The sequence below is a fragment of the Canis lupus genome, chromosome 27 (assembly GCF_003254725.2).
Source record: "Canis lupus dingo isolate Sandy chromosome 27, ASM325472v2, whole genome shotgun sequence".
NCBI lineage: Eukaryota > Metazoa > Chordata > Mammalia > Carnivora > Canidae > Canis > Canis lupus.
The window spans coordinates 11514185-11531722 of record NC_064269.1 but is presented as its reverse complement, the minus strand read 5'-3'; the positions used below and the strand labels follow the sequence as shown (position 1 = coordinate 11531722).

The 17538-nt window shown below is 35.7% G+C and overlaps 1 protein-coding gene across 24 annotated transcripts in view; it reads left to right on the top strand.

Moving 5' to 3' along the window:
* PPHLN1 (periphilin 1) overlaps window positions 1–17538 on the top strand; it is a 144260-nt gene that overhangs the window by 80001 nt on the left and 46721 nt on the right. For all 24 annotated transcript variants that reach the window (XR_003147415.3, XR_007406527.1, XM_049102754.1 and 21 more), the window contains one exon: window positions 4422–4538. Coding sequence is in view for 22 of the 24 variants with exons in the window: in XM_049102754.1 (XP_048958711.1) it covers window positions 4422–4538 (117 nt within the window). In the remaining 2 variants the exon portion in view is untranslated. The remainder of the gene's footprint in view (window positions 1–4421; window positions 4539–17538) is intronic.

Sequence of the window (17538 nt, the reverse complement as noted above, 5' to 3'; positions counted from 1 at the left end):
AGATCTCAGGTGCTGTTCATTGCAGAATTATTTGCAGTCAAGACCTGAAAGCAATGTAAATGAAAACAGAAGATATGGTGTATATACACAATGGAGTATATTCAGCTATAAGAAAGGACATCCTGGCATTTGTGACAAAATGGATGGATCTTGAGGACATTATACTAATAAGCCAGAGAAAGACTAAGTAGTCTATAATTTCATTTAGATGTGGAATCTAAAAAAGCTGAATTCATGGAAGCAGACTATTAGTGTGATCAGTAGGAGCTAGGGGCTAGAGGTTGAGGGAAAAGAGATGTTAGTACAAATTATCATCTATATAATGAATAAAATCTGAGGATCTAATGTACAGGTAACTGATTATAGTTAATAATACTGTATACTTAGGGCAGCCTGGGTGGCTCAGTGGTTTAGCGCCGCCTTCAGCGCAGGGCGTGATCCTGGAGACCCGGGATCAAGTTCCGCGTCGGGCTCCCTACAGGGAGCCTGCTTTTCCCTTGGGCTGTGTCTCTGCCTCTCTCTCTCTCTCTCTCTCTCTGTCGCTCATGAATAAATAAATAAAATATTTTAAAAAATACTGTCGCTCATGAATAAATAAATAAAAAATTTTTTTAAATGTGCTAAGAGATCTTAAGTGTTACTACCACAAAAAAGGGATGTGGTTGTAATTACTTTGTAATTTAAAAAAGTATATATATATATATATCTCCATTTTATCAAAAAGTCTCAGAATTTTCTCAAGAACACAGTACTCTCACTGTATCATTCTTTTCATTCCTGCCTTCCAGCATCCCAAATATGTTGAACAGATGATCCATGATTCTAATTCTCAAAATTTGCTATTTCCATCTACTCTCAGCAGTTAGAGATTCTCTTCACCAACCCACATTGTCTTTCTATAACTTTGTTACTTGTATTCTCTTCCTTCATTTTTTTTTTTTTCTATTTTTGGTATACTTGGCTTTTCAGCAAGAGTAAACATCGCCTGACAGTCTATGCTGGTTGGTATTCAGGGAGCAGCTGCTTCACTGCCTCAAAGGAAAAACAAAAGAAAAAGATGTCTTTGTGACAACTTGTGTCTTTAGAGTTTTCCCAGAAGTCTGAAGATTCTAGAATGCTGGTTTTGTATGAGAAGATTGATTAGAATTTGGTCCTGCCTTACCTTGTCAAGGGTGCTTTATCCACCTGAAAGAATGGCTTGTTTTTGTTGTCAGGTAAAAATGAAGGAAGAGTAAACAGTAGTTTCTCATCTAACTCACTATGAATGCTAAACTATGATATAGGAAATATTCATTTCTTCTATAATGTAAGTTATTACATAGGACTTTGTACATGTTAAAATATATTTAGTGGGAAGCAACCATAGTGGATTTTAGCTATTTTTGACAGTAAAAGTAGATGTTTGCATTTTTGTCTTAAAATGGAATCAGACTTTCAGAGTTTTAGACCTATGATCCAAAAACGTACATCCTCTGTTCTTTGCCCAGGGTTATATGGTAGCTGTTGGACACTTTTATGTAGATTTCCTGATTTGGTGGAGAGCTTTTTCTTTTAAACATTCTAGCTGCCCTCATGTAGGAATAATTTTTTAGAGTTTATTTCTTATTTTTTTTAAGATTTTATTTATTTATTAATGAGAGACACACAGAGAGAGTTGGGAGACACAGGAAGAGGGAGAAGCAGGCTCCCTGCAAGGAGCCTGATGTGGGATTCAATCCCAGGATCCTGGGATCACAACCTGAGCCAAAGGCAAATGCTCAACCGCTGAGCCACCCAGGTGTCCCCAGAAGTCATTTTCAAATTAGAGTTTTTCAGGTATACAGATTTAATGAAAGACGAATGGAAGGATTCAATTGTAGAAGATTTTGCTCCATCTTTACTAGAGAGAACTTACAATGTTTGTTTTATTTTTACTCTATAACTTTCTCTTCAAAACAGATACCAAAAAAGTGGGGCATAAATTTTTTCTTTTTGATATATTCATGTGTATGTGGTTTTTTTTCTTCTTAGTCTTTAATTTTTTTTAAAGAAAGATTGTATTTATTTGACCACAGATAGTGAGGAAGGGCAGAAGGAGAGAGGGAGAGGGAGAAGCAGGCTCCCAGCTGGGAAGGGAGCCTGACATGGGGCTCGGTCCCAGGACCCTATGATCATGACCTGATCCAAAGGCAGTTGCTTAACCAACTGAGCCACCCAGGTGTGCCTGTTTGTTTAACTTTATTACTAAGTAATAATAGAGGTATCACTTCTACCTTTTTAACATTATGTGTGAGTAGGGCTTTGTAGTGACGTATTTAGGTTTCTTCAGTGGCTGTGGAAACACTCTATGTACATACATTGTTATTATCCTTTAGTAAATATTATGGATGTCCAGCCAGAAGTTTGGTGAGTTGAATAAACTGTGGAAGGAGGTCAGGGGCCTTTGTCATAAGGTCCAGCTTAGCATTTACTAGTGACTGGGCAAATCACTAGCTTTTGGGCATTTAGTTTCTTGGTTTATAAGTTGGGGTAATTAAGTCTGCCCTAACCACCTTCGTGGAATTCCATTAATTAACATACATTTTGGGTGTGCATACAGAAGCAGTTTATAAATTGTATTATGTTTTAGTGTAGAGATTTTTTAAAGATCTATTTATTTTATTTTAGAAGGAGAGAGAATCCCAAGCAGATTCTGTGCTGAGCCCCACAGGGAATTCAATCTCATGACCCTGAGAGATAACCCTAGCTAAAACCAAGAGTCAGACACTCAACCGACTGTGCCATCCAGGTGCCCCTAATGTGGAGATTTTTAATGCCACTATCATCCAGAGGAAGTGTATTTGGAATTAATGATGTTACTTTAGAGAAGACATGGAGAAAAATTACAGGTGAAAGACCTAGTTGATGAAAATATATGCTACTATAATAGAATGGAATCAGAGCTACTGTATAGGCCCAAGGAAACCCTTTTTCTAATTTTCAGCTTAGATAATTTTTTTTTTGACAGAGGGAGAGAGGCAAGGGAGGGGCAGAGTGTGGAGCCCAGTGTGGGACTCGATCTCCAAACCCTGAAATCATGACCTGAGCTGAAATCAACCATGTCAAGACATTTAACTGACTAAGCCACCCAGCTGCTCCTTGGCTTAGAATTTATGCATCTTATTCTGTAACATAGGTCTGTAAACAGTATTACAGGAATCGTGTGTTCCAGAAAAAAATTTTAATTTTCTTCATTTTTATATTGACCTCATGAACTGAATGGTCTTTTTCAAAAGTTTTACTATAACTGATATTTATATGGTAAAGAAAGGAAAACTAAAGTACCAAGCACTGTGTTAGATACTTTCAAGTAAATTTTATAAAACCATGAATACTATTAATACCTCATTTTGTAAATAAGAAAACCACGGCTTCACAGTGTCATGAATTATGCATATAAAATCATCTACCTAGCAAGTGATGAAACTGGCATTCAAACCCAGGTCTGTCTATAACTTGAAATTCCATACATTGTTTAGTATTGATTTACTGTTTTTTTTTTTCCCTAAAGATTTTATTTATTTATTCATGAGAGACAGAGAGAGAGAGAAAGAGGCAGAGACACAGGCAGAGGGAGAAGCAGGCTCCATCCAGGGAGCACGACATGGGACTCGATCCCAGATCTCCAGGATCAGGCCCTGGGCTGAAGGCGCTGCTAAACCGCTGAGCCACCCGGGCTGCCCCATTGTTTAGTATTGAATATAACTGAAGAAGAAAAGCAGTAACAGTATCAAAAAGATGAATTTTAAGTATATAAATTTTGTGTAGGGGCGCCTGGGTGGCTCAGTGGTTGAGCATCTGCCTTCAGCTCAGGTCATGATCCCCGGAGTCCTGGGATCAAGTCCCACATCAGGCTCCCTGCATGGAGCCTGCTTCTCCCTCTGCCTGTGTCTCTGCCTCTCTCTCTGTGTCTCCCATGAATAAATAAATAAAATTAAAAAAAATTTTTGTGTAAAGAGTAGGATTTATATACATTATTACAAATCATGGAAATAACATATCTGACTTTTCTATTGCATTAGGAATTTACCTTGATGATATTTTGGCATTATTTATTTCATTGAATATAATTAAAGATACAACATTGAAATCAGTATGATGTCCTATATATTTCAAATGCTGTTAATATATTAGTTAATTGTCAGTGTCTTTGGTTCCTTAAGATGAATTTTTGAAGTTTTATATAAATGAAATTAGGAGTCAGATCTGATCTGTATGTCCAAAAGGAATTGCTACTTAAAGAAACTCTATGTTGAATATTTTTTAAAAAGCAAATAAAGAATGTACTTGTTATCTCTATGAAATTACATGATTTTAAGTTAAGGTAGGATACACTTTTTGATGTATTGGAAGTTTAAGTGCTTTTGAGAATTGTAATAGAACTATTCTTTTGTTTTTATTAGATGTTAGACAAACCCAGTAGGCTAACTGAAAAGGAACTTGCCGAGGCTGCAAGCAAGTGGGCCGCTGAAAAGCTAGAGAAAGCAGATGAGAGTAATTTACCTGACATTGAGTATGAGGTAAGGCATAATTTCCTCTTTATGTTTCACATGAAGAGTTTTGTCTCAATTTTAAGTTATGGGTGGGAAATACTTAGTTTGCTCTAGTACTTCAAAGTATATATGGAGAAAATAGCCTCATGGATTATTATCATTTACCATACAGAGTAATAGTATGAATATGAATGACTCAAGTTCAGTAATTGAACTATACCTGAATTTCTCCAGTAGTTTAGAAGTGAGAAAATAGGATAAATATGGAGTATAAGGAAAATGTATCACTTATCCTTCTTTTACAGGCTTTACTGTTAAAAGTATCTCTAGAAATCATGCTAAGCTGCTGGTCATAAACCAGTGAATTCAGAATAAAAATCTATTTACACCTTGGATCTTGGGCTGTATTTATATTGTATGTTATATTCTATGCAAGTTATATCATAAATTGCCCCAAAAATGAAATGATGCATGGTTATTACCTGTGACATTTGATGAGTCTTGAGTACCAAAAGATGAGAGAGCATTTTAGGGTCCATAGAATGAATTTTTGCACTAAACATTTGAAGATGAACTTTTGCACTATGCATTTTTGCACTAAACATTTGAAGATGAACTCAAACTTTTCTGTATAATCTAAAACATCTCTGGGCACCTGGGTAGCTCGGTGGTTGAGTGTCTGCCTTTGGCTCGGGTCATGATCCTGGGGTCCTGGAATCAAGTCCCACATCACCTGTCTTCAGGGAGCCTGCTTCTCCCTCTGCCTATGTTTCTGCTTCTCTGTGTTTTTCATTAATAAATAAATAAAATCTTTAAAAAAAAAAAAAAAGTCTAAAACATCTCTAACCAGGGAGATATAAGTGCTTCATTGGCAAAATTAAGCTTTTAGATTCAGGAGTTGGCTATAAAAGAATTATTTTGGTATGATGTAAAAAAATCTGTACCAAAAAAAAAAAAAAATCTCTGTACCATGACGGATTTTGTAGATTTGAAGATTTATGGCTTTTCAATACATTTTAAGATACCTTTTATAGAAGACCTTTCGATAAAATGAGTTAAGCATTATAATTTGATACAAAACATATATACCTACATAAATCTTTACCTACATAAATCCTTTGCAAAATAACTAATGTTACACTGCTCATGGAAAGTATAAACCACTACAGACCCTATCAGTACGTACACTTAAAGCCTGTTTTAAAATGCTGATCTGTCATTTAGATATCAGTTGTTCTTAAATAGGTCAAAGTTTCCATGTTATTTTACCTATAATTTTAGGTATTTATATATATTCTTGAGTGAATATATCAACATCATCTAGCTGTCTCTTTTGGGCACCTTTTCAGCACTATTTAAAAGCATGAACAATAAAGGGATTTATAGGGTTATTTTGTTTATTTTCTTAATAATTAGAATAGTAATTTTCATATTAATAATAGGTCTATATAGTTCAAAATCACTGTTTTGGAGAACTGATAATTTTTCTCAGAGTACTTAAAAACTTCCAAAAATACCACTTTCTTGTTTGCTTAATACTCTTCAATTAGCAAGGCTTTTTTGAGATATATTCATCCTGCTCCCCCATCACTTTTTATACCTATTACAAAATATATGTATCTTCACTATCAACCTTCCCCAGATTTTAAATATTTTTATTGTTTGAATAGATCTGGACTTTTAATAGTCAGTGTCATTGGGTCTAGAAAGACTTTCTTTTTAACCCCCTTATTTTTTCTCTTAAAATATGCACAGAATTTGGTAGATTTAGAATTAATAAGTAAATAATGCTAACAACCTTTAAGTGGGGTGATATGTCAGGCAGGATCTTTTGTTGGAGCAAAGGCAAGGTGAGTGAGGATAGGATTGAGATCTCTTTAATATGTTTGTTACATGGTCCACCTCTTTAATGTTGAGCAACAGTATCAGTTTCATAGCACTAAAATGTTTTTTAAGTAAGATTAATACTTTCTCATACTGTAAATAAAGCATTTGGGAAATTTTTATGATACCCTTATTCTTTTATTTAAAAACCTAATCCCACCACATCCTATTAACATTTTGCTCAGATAGTAACATTTGTTCTCAGGCAGTTACTAAGTAGTTACTCATTTCAGTGATCTATTTGAGCAATAACATTTTGACTGTGTTTCTGTAAACTCGTATCTTATTTGACAGAATAAGTTGGAAGGAAAAAGGACTTTGATGCTAGGAAAGAGATTGGCATAATACTGTGTGTGTATGTGTGTGTAACTGTAGTTGTGGAGTATTGAACTTAACAACCCTGAGATCAAGAGCTGCAGACTCTACCAACTGAGCCAGCAGGCATGCATCCCTTTATATTAATTATTTAAGTAATGGTCCATGTATTTCAGAAACATTGTGTAGATTCATTTTTATGACTAGAGGGAGATTAAATATTTAGTTTTCCTGTTTATCTTTTCCTGCTGCTGTGACTATATTTTTAAGCAATTCAGTTGGGAGATGATGCAGTTTGCAGAAATTTCAGTGAAATTGAAGATGCATTTAGTGATATGCTTAAATATTCAGGAATGTTGTAATTCAATTTGCTGTTCACTTTTATTCTTGTTACCTTTTGGGCTCTAATAGAGAATTTCTCAAAGTATTTGATAGAATAATAATTCTAGAGAGTCTTAATGATCTGAGGGGAAAAAATTCTATTAGCCTGAATGTGTTTGGGAAATGCTAGATTTAAAAGAAGTAGATTATTTTGATATTACAGCACTTTTCAGAGATTGTAATATGTTAATATGCTCATCACTGATCTGTGAAGGAAGATAAATAATAAAATTTGCATAATTTACAGACTTGACTATGAAATTTTTCACAGTGCATATTTTAGGAGTAGTATTTTAAGTTACATATTTTCAGAAAATAGTACCATACTGGCTTTCTCATAGTTTATTTAAGTTCACTAAATACTCTGTATCTACTTGTGTCAAACACTGCATTAGAGACACCATTCTAGGCTGTCTGGGAGCTTGCAGTCAAGTTTTGTAGGGACATAATTTACCATCCTCAAACAAATGGCCATTTAGCTTTTGGCTATCAGAATGAAAAGCAGATTATTTGGTGGCCGTACTTAGAACAGGTTGCTTCTTCTTATAGAAGAAAATTTTGACATTTTCTTAAGTGTGGAAATATGATTTATGTTGTTTCTACATATAAAGTGTCATTTTCTACTTCAATATCTCTGCTTACTCTTTCTCCAGTGTAGAATACCTGCCTTCCATGACCACCTTTCTAATCCATATTCATTCAGTGAAATCAGTAGTGTTGGGGATAAGACTCAAGATCTTTCTTAATTCTGCTTTTTTCCCCTTCCTATTTGAAAATTTCATGCTACTTTGTCACTGGATGAACTTATTATTGCCCTCATTAAAAATACTGTTTTTACTTGTCTTGTTATACATTGAATGCATCTCAAGCACTTGTCTTGTTTTTCCTCTACAGTACCTTAAATGATATATATCTAATTAGTTGAACTAAATTTGTTAACAAGGCCTTTTAGTATTTCAAGTTATTTTTCTCTTCTTGCTGTTTTCCAAAAACTCATATCTGCTCCGATGGTGCTTTCTGTCCTTGTCAATTTATGTTTTTGTGGGTAGCCCTGGAATTATGATGAAGCCTGAAATTCCTATTTTCAGTGTGTTTTAAACTTGAACAGTTGTTTTTTTGTTTGTTTTCTGTTTTTGTTTGATTGGTTTTTGCATTAATCATTTAAAATGGAATCTAGTGGCAGATTCTGATCTTGGGGTTTAGTCAGAACACTGGTAGTATAAGTAATCCAGCTTCTTAACATCATTCAAACCTAATTGTTATTCATCTTGTGTTAGAAACTGATACTGGGGTTTCTATCTTAAATATGTTTAACATAAAACTTACCATATTAACCATTTTTAGGTTCAGTGGTATTAAATACACTAGAATTATTGTATAGCCATCCCCACCGTTCATCCTCATAACTCTTCACCTTGTAAAACTGAAACCTATACCCATTAAATGATAACTTCCCAAAGCAATTAATCAGTTTATCCTCCCAGCCCCTGGCAACTACCATTATGTTTTCTGTCATTAAAATTTTGACTAAGTACCTCATATAAATGGAATTGTACAGTAGATGTCTTCTGTGATTGGCTCTTTCATTTAGTATAATGCTCTTGAGGGTCATCCATGTTTTAGCATCTTACAGAATATCTTTCCTTATTAAAGCTGAATAATATTCCATTGTGTGTTTGTACCACATTTTGCTTATCCTTTTATCTGTCAACAGACACTTGGATTGCTTCTACATTTTAGCTATTGTGAACAATGCTGCTATGAACATGGGTATCCAAATATCTTCAAGACCCTGCTTTCAATTCTTTTGAGTATGTATTCAGAAGTGGAATTTCTGAATCATACGGTAATTCTGTTTTCTGTTTTTTGAAGGAACTTCCATATTGTCTTTCACAGTGACTGTACCATTTTATATTCCCACCAACAATGCATAAGGGTTCCAATTTCTCCACATCCTCACCATCACTTGTAGTTCTCTGGGTTTTTGCTAGTAGTTACCCTAAGGGGGGCAAGGTGGTAGACATCTCAGTGTAGTTTTGATTTGCATTTCCCTAATTACTGGCAATGTTGAGTATTTTTTCTTCTGCTTAATGGCCATTCTTACATCTTCTTAGAAGAAATGTGTATTTAAGTCTATTGCTCATTTTTTGCTTCATTGTTTTTTAGTTTTAGAGATTCTCTATGTATTCTATATATTGATCCCTTATCAGATTTGTGATTTGCATATATATAATTCTTTAATTTTTGCAAAAAATGACATTGGAATTTTGGTAGGGATTGACTTGGAAATGTAGTTTACTTTGGGTAGTATTGACATTTTAACAGTATTAAGTCTTTCAAGGAGTGAGCATGGGATGTCCTTCCATTTATTTATGTTTTATTTCAGCAGTGTTTTTGTAGTTATAAGTTTTTCTCATAAATTTTGGTTAATTCCTAAGTTTTATTCTTTTTGATACTGTTGTAAATGGAATTCTTTTGTAATTTCCTTTTTAAATTATTCCGTTTATCTACAGAAATGCAATTAATTTTTGTGTGTTGAGTTTATATCTTGATACTTCACTGAATTCACTTACTGTGTGTGTGTGTGTGTGTGTGTGTGTGTGTGTAATCTTTAGGGTTTTCTACATATAAGGTCATGTCTGCAAACAGATAATTTACTTACTCCTTTCAATTTGTATACCTTTCTTTTCTTCTTCTCTTGTCCTCATCCCTCCCCTCCCCTCTTCCTAATTGCTCTGAAACTCCTGGTACTGTTTTTGCATAGAAGTAGTGAAAGCAGGTGTCCTTGCCTTGTTCCTTATTTAAAAAAAATTTTTTTTAAGATTTTATTTATTTATTTATTCATGAGAGAGAGGCAGAGACACAGGCAGAGGGAGAAGCAGGCTCCCCACAAGGAGCCTGATGTGGGACTCGATCTTGGATGCCAGGATCACCCCTGAGCCACCCAGGTGTCCCAGCCTTGTTCCTAATCTTAAAGAAAAATCAGTTTTTCAGTTTTGAGTGTGACATTAGCTGTGGGTTTTTCATATATGGCTTTTATTATGTTGAGATGATTTATTTCTATCCCTAGTTTATAGTGTTTCTTCATGAAAAGGTGTTTTTTTTTTTTTTTTTTTTTTTTTTGTCAAGTGCTTTTTCTGTATGAACTGAAATGATTGTGTAGATTTTTTTCCCTTCATTCTGTGGATGTGGATTATTACATTGATCAGTTTACCTATGTTGAACTGTCCCTTGACATTTTAGGAATATACCCCACTTGGTCATAATGTGTAATCTTTTTAATTATATTGCTGAATTCTTTTTGCTGGTGTTTTGTTGAGATTTTTTGCATCAATGTTCCTAAGGGATATTGGACTGTAGCTTTTGTTGTTGTAGTGTGTCTGGCTTTGGTATCAGGATTATCGGGATAATTACATTATCATCAGGATAATAACATCCCCATAGAATGAAATGGGGTGAAATGAAATGAAATGGGGGGATGAATGAATTCATCCCCATGAATGAAATGAAATAGGAAATGTTTCTTCCTCTTCAGTTTTTTAGGAGTTTTTTTATTTTTATTTTTATTTTATTTTTATTTTTCAAGATTTTACTTACTTAATGTGTGAGAGACATAGGGAGAGGCAGGGACACAGGCAGGGAGCCTGACATGGGACTCAATCCCGGGTCTCCAAGATCACACCCTGGGCTGAAGGCAGCCCTAAACCGCTGAGCCACCCAGGCTGCCCTTTTTAGAAGTTTTAAAAGGCTTGGTATTAGTTCTTTAAGTGTTTGGTAGAACTTACTAGTGAAACTGTCAGGTCTATGTTTTTCTTTGTTGGGAGATTATTGATTACTGGTTCAATTTCCTTACAAGTTATCAGTCTATTTAGATTTTCTATTTCTTCTTGATTTGGTCTTTGTAGGTTTTGTGTTTCTAGGAATTTTTCCGTTTTATCTATGGTATCCTGTTTCTCAGCATGCAGTTGTTTATAGTACTCTTAATAATCCTTTTTATTTCCATAGAATTAGTAGTAATGTTCCCACTTTCATTTCTGATTTTAGTAATTTGAGTCTTCTTTTTTTTCCTTAGTCTATCTAGCTAAGGGTTTGTCAATCTTGCTGATCTTTTTGAAGGATACAATTTGATTTTTGATTTTTTTCATTTCATTTATGTCTGCTCTAATCTGTATTTCTTTCCTTCTGCGAGCCTTGGCTTTAGTTTGTTCTGATTTTTCTAGTTTCTTAAGTTGTGAAGCTTGGTTGTTGATTTGAGTTTGTACTTGTTTTTTAATATAAGTGCTTATAGCCATTAATTTCCCTTAATTAATTAATTTATTCATTCATTCATGAGAGACAGAGAGAGAGAGAGGCAGAGACACAGGCAGAGGGAGGAGAAGCAGGCTCCATGAAGGGAGCCTGATGTGGGACTTGATCCTGGGACTCCAGGATCACGCCCTGGGCCGAAGGCAGGCAGTAAACTGCTGAGCCACCCAAGGATCCCCTAATTTCCCTTTTAGCACTGCTTTGCTGCTTCTCATAAGTTTTTGTATATCGTGTTTTCATTTTCATTTGTCTCTTAAGTATTTTCTACTTTCCATGTGATTTCTTATTTGACCTGTTAGTTGTTTAAAAGTATTTTGTTAAATTCCGCAATTTTTGAATTTTCCAGTTTTACTTTTTAAATCTATTGACACTTAATATATGGCCTAACAGAGATGGTCTATTGGAAAATGTCTCAGGCACTTGAAGATGTATTCCGTTGTTATTGGATACAGTGTTCATTGTATGTCTGTTAGATTTACTTTGTATATTGTCTTTTTTAAGTCTTCTGTTTCCTTATTTAACTTTTATCTGATTTTTCTATCCATTATTGTGACAAGGATATTGAAGTCCCCAACTGTGTAATTGTTATTTCTCCTTCCCATTCTGACAGTTTTTGCTTCATATATTTTGATGTTGTGTCATTAGATCTATTGAGATTTGTAATTGTTGTATGTCTTGCTGTATTGATCCTTTTATTAATATATAATACCCATGTCTCTTATAACCTTTTTTGATTTAAAGTCTGTTTTATCTGATACTAGTATAGCCACACCTACTTTTTAGTTATTATTTGCATGGAATATCTTTCCATCCTCTTACTTTCAACATGCTTGTGTCTTTGAGTCTGAAATAAGTCTCTTGTAGACATTATATAGTTGGGTCATGTGTTTTATCCATTCTGCCAATCTCTGTCCTTTGATTAGAGGGCTTAATCCATTAACATTTAAGTAATTGCTGAGAAGAAGGGACTTCTGTCATAGGTCTATTTGTTTTTTATGTGCCCTAGATCTTTTTTTGTCCCTCATTTCCTGCATTCTTATATTCTTTTGTTTAACTGATTTTCTAATTTTTGGTAGTTGAAATGTTTAAATTCCTCTTTGATTTCCTTTTATACATATTCTACACCTATTACCTTTCTGCTTACCATGAGGTTACATTTACATTCTAAAGTTATAATACTAATTTATATTTATATCAGGTTAAGTTCAATAATATACAAAAACTCCACTCTTCTACAGCTCCATCTCCATCCCTTTTAGATTTTAATGTCACAAAATAACATCTTCATACATTGTGTGTCCCAAAACATAAACTAACAATTCTTTTAAATGCAATAGTCTCTTAAATTATCTAGAAAACAAGATTATCTTTTTCAAGGTTGCTTTGGTTATGTTTTTTTGTGGTTCCATACAAATTTTATGATTGTTTGTCTGGTCCTGTGAAAAATGCTCTTGGTATTTTGATAGGGATTGCATTAAATCTGTAGATTGCTTTGAATAGTGTAGACATTTTAACAGTATTTGTTCTTCAATCCATTAGCATGGAATGTCTTCCCGTTTCTTTGTGTCATCCTCAGTTTCTTCAGTGTTTTATGGTTTTCCAAGTATAGGTCTTTCACCTGTTAGGTTAGGTTTATTCCTAAGTATCGTACTGGTTTTGTGCAATTGAAAATGGGGTCCTTTTCTTAATTTCTCTTTCTACTGCTTCATATTGGTATGTGGGGATACAACAGATATTTGTACATTGATTTTGCATCCTGTGACTTTACTGAATTAATTTATTAATTCTAGCAGTGTTTTGAAGTTTTTCAGGTTTTCTGTATATAGTATTATGTCACTTGCAGATAGTTGGAATTTTTCTTCTCCCTTACCAATTTGGATGCCTTTTATTTCTTTTTGTCATCTGATTTCTGTGGCTAGGACTTTATGTTGAATAAAAGTGGTGAGAGTGGTCATCCTTATCTCATTCCTGACCTTAGAGGAAAAGCTCTGAGTAGTTTTCTTTTATTGTGATGTCTTTATCTGATTCTTGTATCATGGAAATGCTGGCTTCATAGAATGAATTTGGAAATTTTCCTTCCTCTTGTAATTTTCTGGAATAGTTTGAGAAGAATCGGTAACTCTTCTTTAAATTTTTGGTAGAATTCACCTGTGAAGTTATCTGGTCCTGGACTTCTGTTTGTTGGAAGTTTTTTTTTGTTTACAGATCCTATTTCTTTGCTGGAAATTGGTCTGTTCAAATTTTTATTTCTTATTGTTTCAGTTATGGTAGGCAGTATGTTTCTTGGAATTTATCCATTTCTTCTAGGTTGTCTAATTTGGTGGCTATACTTTTTCACAATATTCTCTTAATCTTTTGTATTTCTGTGTTGGTTGTTACTTCTTTTCTCTCATTTGTGATTTTAATTTATCTGGGTCCTTTTCTTGAGAAGTCTGGCTAGAGGTTTATCAGTTTCATTGATTTTTAAAAAAAATTTTTTTTCAAGATAACAGCTCCTGGTTTCATTGTTCTATTGTTAAGTTTCTTTTTTTTTTTTTTTTTAAGATTTTATTTATTTATTCAGAGAGAGAGATAGAGAGGCAGAGACACAGGCAGAGGGAGAAGCAGGCTCCATGCAGAGAGCCCGACATGGGACTCGATCCCGGGACTCCAGGATCATGCCCTGGGCTGCAGGCAGCACTAAACCGCTGTGCCACCGGGGCTGCCCCTATTGTTAAGTTTCTATATCGTTAATTTCTGCTTGAATATTATTTCTTTCCTTCTGCTGGTTTTAGGTTTTGTTTGTTGTTCTTTTTCTAGCTTCTTTAGGTGTAAGGTTAAGTTGTTTATTTGAGATTCCTCTTGTTTCATTAAGTAGGCCTGTATTGTTACTTTTCTCTTAGGACCACTTTTTCTGCATCCCAAAGCTTTTGAACCAATGTGTTTTTTCTTTTCTTTTCTTTTCTTTTCTTTTCTTTTCTTTTCTTTTCTTTTCTTTTCTTTTCTTTTCTTTTCTTTTTTTCTTTTCTTTCTTTCTTTCTTTCTTTCTTTCTTTCTTTCTTTCTCTTTCTTTCTTTCTTTCTTTCTTTTTTTTCTTCCTTTTTTCTTCTTTCTTTTTTCTTTCTCTTCTTTCTTCTTTCTCCTTCCTTCCTTCCTTCCTTCCTTCCTTCCTTCCTTCCTTCCTTCCTTCCTTCTTTCCTTTCCTTTCCTTTCCTTTCCTTTCCTTTCCTTTCCTTTCCTTTCCTTTCCTTTCCTTTCTTTTCTTTTCTTTTCTTTTCTTTTCTTTCTTCTTTTTTTTTTCTTTCTTCTTTTTTAAAGATCTTATTTATTTTTTCATGAGAGACACACACAGACAGAGACACAAACAGAGGGAAGAAGCAGGCTCCATGCAGGGAGCCCGATGCAGGACTCAATCCTGGTATCCCAGGAGTAGGCCCTGAGCCAAAGGCAGATGCTCAACCGCTGAGCCACCCAGGCACCTGTGTTTTCATTTTCATTTGTCTCTGTGTACTATTTTATTTCTAATTTTATTTCTAGCTTGACTCATTCATTGTTTAGTAGCATCGTATTTAACGTTTATATATTTTTGTTCTTTCCAGATTCTTTTCTTGTGGTTGACTTCGAGTTTTATAGTATTGTTTTTATTTTTTTTTAAATAGGTGCTCTTATTTATTTTTTTTTAAAGATTTTATTTATTCATGAGAGGCAGAGAGAGGCAGAGAGACAGGCAGAGGGAGAAGCAGGCTCCATGCAGGAAGCCCGATGTGGGACTCGATCCCTGGTCTCCAGGATCAGGCCCTGGGCTGAAGGCAGGTGCCAAACCGCTGAGCCACCCAGGGATCCCGAGTTTTATAGTATTGTAGTAAAAATAGGTGCATGATATGACTTCATCTTTTTGAGTTTCTTGGGGCTTCTTTTGTGGCCTAGTACATGATCTATTCTGGAGAATGTTCCAAGTGCACTTGAAAAGAATGTGTATTCTGCTCTTTTAGGATGGAATGTCCTGGATATATCTGTTAAATCTATCTTGTCCAATGTGTCATTCAAAGCCATTGTTTCCTTGTTGATTTTCTCTTTAAATTATCTGCCTATTGATGTAGTGTAGGAAGGGTGTGAAAGTGTGAGAGAACGACCTCAGCAGGTAAAAGAAACAATAAGAACAGGAACACACATAAATGGCAACAGCTGTGTGTATATGGCAAAAGTCAGTTGTTCCTACAATCAGTCCATGCTAAAAACAGTACATGCTGAAAACAGCAGTGATGTTGGATAAGATAGCCCGGCCTGCAGAGGTCAATTTTCCCATCCCCTGCAGCTCCCTAGTTAATGCTTCTCTGAGACCTGTGCCGATAGTCACAGTTCGGTGCTGTCCCTCTCGTGATTACTTTCTTGAGTTGTTTTTCCTTCCTTGCTTTTGCATACTTTACATTCTAAGGTAATAAAACTGAGAGTCAACCCTGACTCGGGGCTTCACCTTGGTGCCTGCACTTCTTGGTGGTACCTGGCGATGCAGCCCCTTTGGACTTATCTTTGTTCCAAAGTATTGGACTCCCAGTAATCATTTCACCTGTCATCAGAATGCACTGTGGGGAAGTGGTGCCCCATGTGAGGAGACTGACCTTCCAAGCATGGTACAGGAAAGGGGTTCCTGAATTTCATTCCAGTAAGGAACATAGGCAACCTTGGAATAGCCTGGCATGCTTACATCAAGGTCATTTTAGGCTGTTAACCACAAGGCCTTTTTTGCTTTCTTCTTGGCTTGCTTTTCTCTGCATTTCTTTGTCTTTCCTTTTCTTTTCCCTTTCCTTTCCTCAAGCCCAATATAGTTCCATTTCACTTTCCTCTACCAGCATGGGTGACTCTCTTTCTCTTGAGGAAAAAAACCACAAATTGCAGTTGCTTAGCCCCCTACAGACAACAGGATGTAAAATCTCAACAAGAGACTTTAAAGATCAACAAGAGACTAAATTACTGGTAATTATGAGACAACAATGTCCGTGGTACCCTAGAGAGGGGAGCATGAATTTGGAGGAGTGGGAGAGGATTGGCCATTGGGGAAGCCAGGCTATATAGGTCCTGTGAGGGTTTGACATCTATGTAGAATAGCCTTGAGGCCCATGCAAGGCCAAGATAAGAACCCCTCTACTGAACCCGAGACATCAGCTTTGTTTTCTCCTTCTCTACCTCGTCCACCTCCTCCAGTGGCCCTACTCTTCCCACCACCTCCCTCTCTCACTCCTGAGTCATCAACCTCCAGCCATAATGCCTTGTGCTTAAACAAAGACTCTGAGGTCTCACCCCCTTTCCAGCTCCTCCACTCCCCCTCTCCGCCAGAGCCATCCACCATTAATTATGAACCTATCATGAATCGGTACTTTCAGGAGGGATAGCAAACCCAAGGTGAGATATTGCAAGCCTTTCCATAATAAGGGGAGGAAATCAAGGCTCGAGACAGGAGAGTCTTCCCTTTGCAGTGTTTAAGGAATTTAGGAAGAGCATAGTTGATAATGGGATTCAGAACTCATTTACCAAGAGGATTATAAAAGCCATCCGGCATGGTTATGAGATGACCACCTGGCATTGGAAGACTTTAGTTAAGATAGTTTTAACCACAGACCAATATAGTGTTTGGTTACAAGAATTTAATAATGCAGCTACTGCTCTCTCTCTGGAAAATCTGGAAAATGCAGTTCCTATAAAGTTGAGTATAATCACTGGGTCTGGCCCTTATGCTGACCCTTATGCCCAGCCCAGTTACAGAGGCAAGTTTTTAATCAGACGTCTCAGACAGCCTTGAGAGCGTGGAATAATATCCCTGAAGTCAGTGTACCCACCAGGTCCTTTGCCACTATCAGGCAAAAACCCTCAAAACCTTCCATTGACTTAATAGGCTACAGAATGCTGTCATAAGGCAAGTTGATAACCTGAGGTTCTAGTGCTTCGATTGGCTTATGAGAATGCCAGTAATGATTGCCAAAAGGGCCTTGTTGGAGGGAACAATCATAACATTGCCAAAATGATAAAGGTCTGTGAAGACTTTGGTATGGAGACTTATACGGCACAAGTCCTGGCTGCAGCTCTCCCACCTCAGAGATGCTACAATTGTGGCCAGGAAGGGCATTTGCAAAAGGAATGTTTAAAAAAAAAAAAAAAAGTAAGTGCC